Below are 11,999 nucleotides of genomic sequence, written 5' to 3' on the forward strand. Positions count from 1 at the left end.
GTCACACAAAATGAGCTAGAAATAAAATGCAGAATGAATGCAGTTTAAATTACTATCTAATAAATGTAAGATTGGATTAGGGTGTAGCATAAGGCTCCAAATATAATAAAATGCACTAATAAACTAAAAAAAGTGTTCTGAATATTATAAATAATATAAATTACATTATAAATTATGAATACTTATTTATAAAATTTAAAACTGTTTTTTTATTAAAGATGTGATTAGCAAGAAGAATTAAAGTTTAAATGTTTTTCTAAATTGTTTAAGCAACAACCATTTAAAACAAACAAAAAAAGGGTTAAAGCTTGTCCTGATCGCCTCGACAGATTTGTCCGCTAGAGGGAGACACTGGTCCATATTTAACTACGTACTAAAGAATAAACGGTGGCGTGAAGCGTTATGTAATGACGTCATCGTCATTTTATCCTTTGAAATTAAAGCAGCTGCAATTATTTTTCCAGGATCTGTTACGTAAATGTATTCACATATTTATGTATGGACAATTTGTAGTATTTTTCACTAATTTATTTGCTCTAGATATCGGATCAGCTTTGTGGTTTGAACTTTGCTCTTCTGCACAAATAACAAACTGGGTTTATTTTATTTTCCCCTGCGTTCTTAATAATCATGATTCATGTCGCTCCTTGGTCCTAGTGCCCGACGCGTGTCTTGCTAAACACACTAATTACACATGCACATGTTTACAGGGTCTAGTTTGTAGCATGCTATAATCTGATCTGGAAAGCCACAGGGTGCTGCTTAATAAGATGATCCGGGGAAATGAAGTCAAATAATAATGATCAAGTGGGCAAATATAGTCTAATATACCCGTTCGCTCTCTTATTACAGGTAACAATACTCTCTCTCACACACACACACTTTCTGTTTCTCCAGTAAACAAGATTTGCCTCGTGGTAGTATTTTGGACTTTTCTATATTTACTCAAACGTTCAAATAAAAACTTAAAAAAATAAACAAAAAAGCTCACTCAGTAGGTCTCTGAACCCGACCTACACACACAGACACACACATACACACACACACACACACACTCTCTCTCTTTCCTGTAAAACACTAACACATGACCTGAGACTCTGCCTCTACTAATAACTAATGACGTCACTAATCAATAAAGGTCATGGTCCATTTTATTTATTTACTGTTTATGGAAGTTTTCAGACACTGGAAAGTCTTTAGGACTGATTTTTTTAGTGAGCAGGTTTACAATCCTCCATCAAGTTAGTGAGCAGGATTTACAATCCTCCATCCAATAGAGGGAAGACATCCGAGACATTAATGTAAAACTAAAGAGAAAGCAGGAAAAAAGAAGCAAACAGAGTGAGGGAATGTGTGTGTGCACGTGCATGTGTGTGTGTGTTATGCTAAACTGGTGGATATTACAGACAAGGCACAAGGGTATCGTTTGAAATGTTTTTATTACGTCTAAACTCCTCACATATATAATTTGAAGTGAAGGCTGTAGAATTTCTCTTAAATCACCCAAGCATGAAAAAAAAAAAAATTAGTTGTTTTTTATGGTGTCCCTAATCCACTGCAGGTATTTCTCCACTTTGGTATAATAACCTTTATTATCATTCACACATCGTTCAGGACCCCACGAAACTATCCCCTTGAGGCGGTAAGGTGTTTCGGCAGATCCGAACCCCAACATGGGAATGACAAGCGGACCCCCGCTGTCTCCTTTGCAGCTGTCCACACCCTTGTCTTTCCCACCAGCACAGAACATGTTATTAGTGACCTCCAGTTTAGTTTTAACGCAGACACCTGGAAATTCTATCACGTGGCCGTACTGCAGGACCTCAGATTGCAACGTTTCTCCTGTTGCACCAAACCCAGAGATCGTCCCGGTTTTATTCTCCAATGCTGGTCCGTCGGTTTTTGTCTTTGGAAGGCACACAGGCAAGAGATTTCTGCTGAGAGGAACCCGAGAAGACATCTTCACCAAGGCGATGTCGTTATTGTAGTTATCAGGTAAGTATTTATAGTCAGGGTGAATTATTATCATCTCAGTTTCCATGTGGACTGCGTTTTTGTCACCAACGTCGACCATCCCTCCCATGAAAATCATCGTATTCTTGTTTTTCACCACATGAGCGGCCGTGATGGCCCACCGGTCGTTTATTAAAGATGCACCTCCTCGAGGATTTTGAGCCAGGAGCTGCCAGGGAACTTCACCCAGTTTGGCATTTTGTCCCCCAAATACTCTACCACCAGCAGATGATTTAGTTATGCCACACACTAAAAAAAAAAAATCAATCAATTTAAAATTGAAAGGTCATTGTAGTTTAAACAATTTTTTTACATGTGTAAAGAATCAGCACAATCATGAAAAAGTTTAAATTATTTTCATAATGTCATTGAACACTAGTTAAAATTCAATTAACTCTGGTTTATTAATATTTTGCTTTCATTTGGGTGTTTTTTTTGTTGAGAAATTGTTCAAAATAAATTTATTGCCATTCCTTTACCCACCATGAGGGGGAAAAAACCTGTAGGATTTCAAACAATTAAATGAATCACAGGATACTTTGATAGTTGACTCTTGATACCTGGGACACACTGCGGTGATTCTTCTGAAAAGATCTCTCCGTTTTCAGCCACCCATTCTCCTGTAGCGTGACAGGTGAAGCTGGCTGAAACAAGAGAAGAGAGATGAAGGGAACATGGCTCACAAGCTCTGATGGGTTACACAGTTGTCTAGCCAGCTAGCAGACCACAGTCATGACCTTCAGTTATTCACGTTTCTGTAGGTTTAGTAGTTCTCATCTCACAGTGCTTTTGGATTCTGCGTTCTGATTGGTCAGGAGGTGTTGCCTTGTAACACACTAATGTGGATTTATTTGCTCTGGTTATCAGAGAAGCATCTGCTTCTTGAACTTTGCTTTCATACAAAGATTTCAGACTTTCTAAACATTTTGGACTGCTCCTGGGTCCTAGTGCCCAGGGTGTTTCCTGGCAAATTGTGGGCCAGTAAATGTGCATTTACACACACACACACACACACACACACACACACACACACACACACACACACACACACACACTTACCTTTTCCTTCCAGTTGGTAGAACTCTTGAGGACAGCAAACACTGATATTGTGCTTGTACGTGGTCTCTGGATTTTCCTCCGTCAGCTCCATCAGCTCTGGAAGCTCAGGAAATCCACAATCCACCGCTGAGATCAAACATATACAGAAATGATGATGCCAGTAATCTCATTTTGTGTGGTGTAGATGTGTTCAGTAAGCAGAATGTTAATGGATTTTGTCTCACGTTCACAGCTGAATTTGGGTTTCCACTCCCCATTTAACTGACACGTGGACTCAAACGTATCATCATCACTGTCCTGCACCCAGAAAATAAGCAAGAATTTAAAGTCAATCTGGTCAAAAAAGATTGTCTACGTCACCGTGAAGCTAAAATCGCTACCTTGCCTTTTCTTTGCACTCAATCCAACCTCAGAGGCTCCGCCCACAATCAACTCATGACCTGGGCTTCATGTACCTCTGGAGGATTACAGGTGACCTCTACATGATGGCATGTCATAGCTGTAAACACGTGTGCCTGTTTTCATCCGTTCTGGTTCACTCCACCTGTCGTCGTGATTGTTGTCATGAGCTACACCTTTCAGTAGGTTTGAAAGCTATGTGAGGTTTCTTTAAAATTCAAACTCTAGCAGTAAACAGCTGGAGGATGGGATTCACACCTGGGATGAGCGAAACTATTGGTTCTCCAGCGCTGTTGGATTGTGCATTCTGATTGGTCAGAAAACATTGATTTTGCTTATTCTTACCTGTTAGATTTTCTGTAGAAACAGTTCAGTGACTGAGGGAAAAACCCATACGGAAGGAGTCTCCAGTGTCGGTGCTTTCTAACAGGATTTTACGGTTTCTCTCTAACATTTCAGCTGTATTTTCTTGTCTTATTTACTCGACATACAGCATAATACACATGCGTCACTCTTCTGAACACAACCTTCAGTTATATATATATATCTGTACTGTTGAGTCTAATGATTTCATTTCACTCTCGATACAACGTACGGATAAAACGTATCCGGTCACACACTGCACCATGACCGTCTCGCCCACTTTGTACAGATCTCTCTCTGGAGACACGATGGCGTCCGGCGTCACTTTTCCAGTACATTCCATTCCTGCAAGAGACGATGACAAATCATCGATCAGTAGACATCCAGCAGTGAGAATAAACTGAGCACCTCGACATTATCCACATTCAAAATGTCAGTTTAACAATCCTGCCTTTCGGTTTGTACTCGAGTGTGAAGCCCTGATTCGTTCCCTCCAGGTCTGAGTAGAAGATGACTTCAACGTGCTGGGATGAGGACAAGATGTCGGCAGGTTTGTCTTTGCCACAAAACGGTCCAAACGTCTCGCTGGCCGTCTTGATCTGGGAGAAACAAAGGCGAAACAGTTTGAGCAAAAATCACTTACATGCTCAAGTGGGTGAAGAGCAGCGACATGACGTTATTTCACAGCTAGTCATTAACTGCTGCCATATTCTGAACACATCAGATGTCTGTTTTTAATTTAATTTATCTAATTGTTTTGAAACACTACTTAATTAATAGTGTTTAGTTTTTGGACATTTTCCTTATTTTCCAAAATGATGTTTGTTTTGTTAATTTCTCGTAAGTAATTTCTTTAAAAACCTGTTTTAAAAACCTGTTTTTAAAAACAGTTTAAAAAATGTTTTTAATTATTTTCAAGTGTCTTAATTTTCCTTTAAATGATCTTTAATGTATCTCTGGAAAATTGTCTGTAGTGTGTGAGTGTGTGAGTGAATGAGTGTGTGTGTGTGTGCCCTGCGATGGGTTGGCACTCCGTCCAGGGTGTATCCTGCCTTGATGCCCGATGACGCCTGAGATAGGCACAGGCTCCCCGTGACCCGAGGTAGTTCAGATAAGCGGTAGAAGATGAATAAATGAATGACTGAATGATCTTTAATGTGGTTTCAGAATGTACAAATATTTTACAATATTATTTCTCTTCTTTTTATGAGTATTTTTCTACTGTTTGTAATCTTTTGTTAATATTTTAGAAGTACGGATCTGTCAGCTCAACTGCTGGTCATATCTCGTCCCTGTGTTACGTACTTCGATGAAGTCGACGCATTGTCCGTTTCTGCTTTCCACGTCAAACACGCCGGTGAATTTGAACCACAGTTGCTCTCCTTCATTCACAGAGAGACGGTAGGAACAATTGGCGTTCTCGAAGTACGGCCCCGGACTTCCGGGAGACGTTAACACTCCGGCGCCGTGCCGCTGCTCTGTGCAATCGGCTGAAAAAGAGAACGTTGGATACAAACTGAATAAAACATTAAAAAGTCACCTGTTAATACAATCATTAATGCAGAAGATGAACTACTGCCACATTCCGACGCTCGTCGTTGACTACTGTAACTGCTGTTTTTGAAGAAGTTTAAGGCTGAAGCCTGCAGAAAGAAAGAGAAGTTAAATATGTTCTTGTCCTCAGAATGAGGAACGAATGAGTGTGGAGTGAAGGACGGAGTCACGTCCGTCAGTGGTGTGGTGGGGGTTAGGAGTAAACAGCAGTAAAATAGATAGAGCAGGAGCAGCTACTGAAAGGTTTATCATCGTTTGGAAAAGAGCGACTCATGAATCAGAACATAGGACCATTTAGTGCAGTGTAACAAGTCTAAGGTCTCTAAATGTCACCTTTATTCCTACTGACTCAGTAATAGTGTGTTGTAGTGGGGATGTGAAACTGTCCCCAGTCCTGATTTCACCACCACCACCATCCCCAGAGCACCACAGGAAGTAGAGCGAGAGCGAGAAAGGGAACTTCCTGCTGTTACTGGAAGGCCTGTTAAAACTGTCTACTGACTTTCCAATGACTTTATTTCTGGGAACGTTTCAGTGCTCTACAGCAAAGTGAGTGTGAACAAATGTGTGTAAAAAAAATGAGAAAAGAGAAAGTGAATAGAATGATAAGGAAGGGGAAGAAGGAAGAGAGAGAAACGTGTGTGTGTGTGTACACGCGTCCATACCATGACATTCATGTTGGTCTTCATCGAGGTAGTAACCTGGTTTGCAGGTGCAGCTGTACCCGCCGATGTAGTTATGACAAAAATGTGAACACATCACAATGTTTTCCCAGCATTCATCAACATCTGGGGGCAGAGGTCAAAGGTTAATGCTCAACACAAGTATTGAGACGCGTGCTGGTCTTCGTGTGGAAAACGTCAGATATTTGAACAAACACTAGAACAGCCGTAATGTCGAGGCTTTTTCCTCTTACCTTGTGTTGTGTAAAACAGCTGGAAGCCCGTGTGCCTCTCCGTGTTGGAGTAATCAGACTGAAAGGTGACGGAGAGACAGCCTCCGGAGGACGAGCGGAGCGGAGGATCGACAGACTTCAGCTCCTCAGACGTCTTTCTGCCACAAAACTTAGCCAGGAGGCTGTGCTCAGATACCTGGGAGACAAAGATACGGAATGTGAATGTCCAAGTTTAACAAAAAAAAATCATCAAAAAGAGGAAGAGGGGAAGAAAAAACATATCAAAGATATCAAATCGTTGGAATATTAAAAGTAAGGTAGGAAAAGGAAAACAACAATGAGGGAAAATGTTCCATTGTTTACCTCCAGGAAGTCGTTCTCACACTGGGAGCTTTCCTCCAGATCCAGGTGCAGCAGCGTGAGGACGAGGACATGACCTGGCGGAGCGCAGCGTTTCCACGTTTCAGACACGTTGGAGCCGTATCCGTATGGAAAACCGGGAGACTGGATCAGTCCTGCCAATTGGACGGCCTGACACACACTCACCAACAACATACACACACTGACACAAACAGACAGGTCAGAGGAACAGACAGACAACACAGTCACAATGCTTTAGGTTTCATTTCAAGAGTTCACCAACATCAGGAACACAATATTTAATCTGACACTTTTTTTTTAGCTGTAATCTTTAAATAAACTTCATATTCTATTGAAACCAAAACATTAGGACTCCACTTACCAGAAAGCCAGCATGGTGGAACTAACCATATCTGCCTGCGTCTGCTGCTGCGTCTGGTACTGTGAAGTTCCTTTATTTGTTTAATCACACACACACACACACACACACACACACACACACAGATTTGTGATGTGCTCATTGTGGAGAGAGCGTCACACTACAGATTGAACTCTCACAATTATTGTCGTGCTGCACTCATAGTGTTGCTGTACTCTCATTATGATTTGTACACACACACTTTTTATTTACACTGGATGTTTATACACACAAATACACCATACACATACTTTCACACTCATTGTTTATCAGATACATATTTTATACATTGTACAGTGACACTGTTTTGTATTATTCACATGTTCCAGCACACAGACAGATGTTAAGCCAACATGAGAATTGAACCCAGATTCTCACTGAGACTGTAGAAAATACAAGAAGAAATACAATGAAATAAGAAAACCTTTGACTTGTGCTGCTGAGGTAATCGTGTGTGGGTTTAGAAGATACAAAGAAAAAGTGAGGTTTAGGTTAGCAGTGTGTGTGGTGCTGTGCCATAGGTCTGTGTGTAAACGTGTGTGTGTGGAGGCAGTAGTTCAAGACCAGCTTCAGTCTGGTGAGCTCTGTTTTAAGTGGGAAAACCTGTGCTGTACTGTAGCAGTGCTGCAAAGTAAAACTTAAAGCTCGAGTGCTTGCCGAGTGAAGTAGCTCAGTAGGCTGAGGATGAGCAGCTATTTGTATTTGTCCACAGTGCACAGGTTCAAAGCTCAACTCGGGTGAACTACCAGTGCTGGAACCAGGTTGGGACTGGAAATCTGGCAGAGAAAGAGAGAGGAACGCCAGTATGTACCACCTGGGGGCTTCTCGAGAGGTGAAAACAGGGGTTATGCTGCGGTGGGCTACACACAGTTAATGATTTTACATACTTGTGGTTTATATGTATGCATATACATATAATTGCACATACTGTATATTGATTGGCTGATAAGTGTCAGCCTCGTCTAAGAACTCCAGGGGAGACGCGCTTGATTCCTGCCCGGTTCCATAGAGACAGCAGTGCGGAGAGATACATTTTGGGCGCTGCGGCATATTACATATATGATAAATAGTAAGTTTTTCTGCGTGAGAAATACAATGTCTGGCGGGAAAGCGTGACAAAAGTACGGTGGCCGAGAAGTGCAAAACACATTAACAAATCCGAAAACAAAACAACAAATCCGAAAACAACGACAAGTCAGACAACCCGGAAAAGGTAGGTATCGTTTGTGAATGGAAACTTACCAATCAAGACTTACCGACTTACCGACCGGACAAGACATCAGTCATTCAAGATATAGAGGTATGGAATCTTATGTGTAATGTGTAAAGTTCTCCGTTTAAATATAAGAAAATAACAGAATTAATCCACAGTAATCACCAGTAAGAACAATACATTTTGTACACTTTTACACGCACATTCCAACTTTTCCCTGCGGCAGACTGTTGTACTTCCTGTATACCTTGAGTGACAGGTGTCTTGTCCAATGATCGGTAAGTGTTCCAATCACAAACTATACCTACCTTTTCCGTTGGTTTTCTGAAATGTCGTTGTGTTTTCTGATTTTTTAATGTGTTTCATGCAACGATTCAGACAACCCGGAAAAGGTAGGTATAGTTTGTGATTGGAAACTTACTGATCATTGGACAAGACACCTGTCATTCAAGATATACAGGTGAATGAAAGGTGTCTTGTCCGATGATCGTTAAGTTTCCATTCACAATTTCCATCACAAACGATACCTACCTTTTCCGTGTTGTCTGACTTGTCGTTGTGTTTTTGGATTTGTTAATGTGTTTTGCACTTCTTGGCCACCGTACAAAAGACCAAAATGCGTGACTGTCAGGCTCAATGCATGATACTTAGCCCTGTATATATATTACACACACACACATATAAACCACAAGTATGTAAAATATTTAACATTGTGTAGCCCACCACAGCATAACCCCTGTTTTCACCTCTCCAGAAGCCCCAGGTGGGACATACTGGCTTTTCTCTCTCTTTCTCTGCCAGATTTCCAGTCGCAACCTGGTGTGTGTATGTGTATGTATATATATATAGAAATATATATGTACACTTTCAGAACCAGAGAGAGAGAAATAAATATTTAATTGATTAAAAATATACATATTGTAATTTAACCTAATTATTTACATTATATTCATTCATTCACTCATCTTCTACTGCTTATCCGAACTACCTTGGGTCACGGGGAGCCTGTGCCTATCTCAGGCGTCATCGGGCATCAAGGCAGGATACACTCTGGACGCAGTGCCAACCCATCACAGGGCACACACGCACACACACACGCACACACACGCACACACACACACACACACACACACACGCACACGCACACACGCACACGCACACACACGACAATTTTCCAGAGATGCCAATCAACCTACCATGCATGTCTTTGGACCGGGGGAGGAAACCGGAGTACCCGGAGGAAACCCCCGAGGCACGGGGAGAACATGCAAACTCCACACACACAAGGTGGAGGTGGGAATCGAACCCCGACCCTGGAGGTGTGAGGCGAACATGCTAACCACTAAGCCACCGTGCCCCCCATTTACATTATATTGCCTATCATTATTCCTCCGTTATGTGATGTTATTTTTCTCATAGATTACACACACTCTCACTTATTAAATAATAATTAAATATTTCATACAGCGTGTCAAATATTTTAGATTTATTGTTACATTTCCATGTTCGGCCACAAGAGGGCAGAGACGAACCGCTCCCATAAACTCAGTTAAAATCTCAATCCGTTCCAATCTTTTTCTAACCATTTGTTTAAATTTTTGTGCATCAAAAAATATATATAATATAAAATATTTCATATCTAATATATAATTATATAATAGTATTATTTTTTATATCTAAATATATAATTATATAATAGTATTATTCTTTATATAGTATTGTTTTATAATATATAATTGTAATTTATTTTTAATAATAGTTTATTTTTTCGCTTGAACATATAGATTGACTTATGGCTTTATACATTTTTCAAATAATTTAGAATTACAGTGCAGTCGGTTGCCTCTGAGCAGTGTGCATGACAGTATGCATTATATATATATATATATAATATATATATATATATATATATATATATATAATATATATATATATATAATAAATAAACAAAGCAGTACACTGAAGTGCGCCCCATCTGACACTTCCGATCTTCAACACTTCCTCACCTGGAGCAGAGTGATGTCCGTGTCCAGGTGAAGACGTCTCTATGACTAACAGCATGCAGGATAACATGGTCTCGACAAATAAACGCACGCGCACGCACGCACACCTACTCAACAGCAGATGGCGCCATCGGCCTGATGCACAGTGGCACGCGCTAATTGGTTAAAGTTCACTTTGTTTTGGATTTCTAAACGTTTGAGGTATCGAAATACACTGCTCAAAAAATAAAAGGAACACTTAAGCAACACATCCTAGATCTGAATGAATGAAATAGTCTTATTAAATACTTTGTTCTTTACATAGTTGAATGTGCTGACAACAAAAGCACACAAAAGCATCAATGAAAATCAAATTTATTAACCCATGGTGGTCTGGATTTGGAGTTACACTCAAAATTGAAGTGGAAAAACACACTACAGGCTGATCCAACTTGTGTGTATTGTCCTTAAAACAAGTCAAAATGAGGCTCAGTAGTGTGTGTGGCCTCCACGTGCCTGTATGACCTCCCTAGAACGCCTGGGCATGCTCCTGATGAGGTGGCAGATGGTCTCCTGAGGGATCTCCTCCCAGACCTGGACTAAAGCATCAACCAACTCTTGGTCTGTGGTGCAACGTGGCGTTGGTGGATGGAGCGAGACATGATGTCCCAGATGTGCTCAATTGGATTCAGGTCGATGGAACTGGCGGGCCAATCCATAGCATCAATGCTTTCGTCTCCGGCATATGGTCTCACAAGGGGTCTGAGGATCTCATCTCGGTACCACTGCCAAACCAGTCATGCTGGAGATTGTTGCAGGCAGCAGAACGTTCTCCACGGCGTCTCCAGACTCTGTCATGTCTGTCACATGTGCTCAGTGTAACCTGCTTTCATCTGTGAAGAGCACAGGGCACCAGTGTCGAATTTGCCAATCTTGGTGTTCTCTGGCAAATGCCAAACATCCTGCCCGGTGCTGGGCTATAAGCACAACCCCCACCTGTGGACGTCAGGCCCTCATACCACACTCATGGAGTCTGTTTCTGACTGTTTGAGCAGACACATGCACATTTGTGGCCTGCTGGAGGTAATTTTGCAGAAGGCTCTGGCAGTTCCTCCTTGCACAAAAGCGGAGGTAGCGGTCCTGCTGCTGGGTTGTTGCCCTCCTACGGTCTCCTCCACATCTCCTGATGTACTGACCTGTCTCCTGGTAGCGCCTCCATGCTCTGGACACTACGCTGACAGACACAGCAAACCTTGCCACAGCTCGCATTGATGTGCCACCTGGATGAGCTGCACTACCTGAGCCACTTGTGTGGGTTGTAGACTCCGTTTCATGCTACCACTAGAGTGAAAGCACCACCAGCATTCAAAAGTGACCAAAACTTCAGCCAGAAAGCATAGGAACTGAGAAGTGGTCTGTGGTCACCACCTGCAGAACCACTCCTTTATTGGGGTGTCTTGCTAATTGCCTATAATTCCCACCTGTTGTCTATTCCATTTGCACAACAGCATGTGAAATTGATTGTCCATCAGTGTTGCTTCCTAAGTGGGTAGTTTGATTTCACAGAAGTGTGATTTACTTGGAAATACACTGTGTTGTTTAAGCGTTCCCTCTATTTTTTTTGAGCAGTGTATATGAAATGAAAATTTTTTTTTTTTTCCTGAAATACATATAAACACTATAAGACCGTTTAAAGACAGAACTACACAAACACACCTTTAAAAGAACCACAGACATCCATCA

At 41.3% G+C, this 11,999-nt stretch overlaps 1 protein-coding gene across 1 annotated transcript; it reads right to left on the minus strand.

Moving 5' to 3' along the window:
• Nucleotides 1-1,420: 1,420 nt before the first annotated feature.
• On the minus strand, nucleotides 1,421-7,171 carry c1s.2 (complement component 1, s subcomponent .2). Its single transcript, XM_060871017.1, has 11 exons — nucleotides 7,026-7,171; nucleotides 6,647-6,845; nucleotides 6,305-6,479; nucleotides 6,054-6,176; nucleotides 5,140-5,324; nucleotides 4,286-4,433; nucleotides 4,067-4,179; nucleotides 3,297-3,369; nucleotides 3,073-3,198; nucleotides 2,574-2,657; nucleotides 1,421-2,262 (listed from the first exon to the last, which is right to left on the minus strand). The coding sequence occupies exons 1-11, from the start codon at nucleotides 7,052-7,054 to the stop codon at nucleotides 1,526-1,528; spliced, it is 1,992 nt and encodes a 663-aa protein (XP_060727000.1). The 5' UTR covers nucleotides 7,055-7,171; the 3' UTR covers nucleotides 1,421-1,525.
• Nucleotides 7,172-11,999: the final 4,828 nt, after the last annotated feature.

The sequence above is a fragment of the Tachysurus vachellii genome, chromosome 5 (assembly GCF_030014155.1).
Source record: "Tachysurus vachellii isolate PV-2020 chromosome 5, HZAU_Pvac_v1, whole genome shotgun sequence".
In the NCBI taxonomy this organism is placed as follows: domain Eukaryota; kingdom Metazoa; phylum Chordata; class Actinopteri; order Siluriformes; family Bagridae; genus Tachysurus; species Tachysurus vachellii.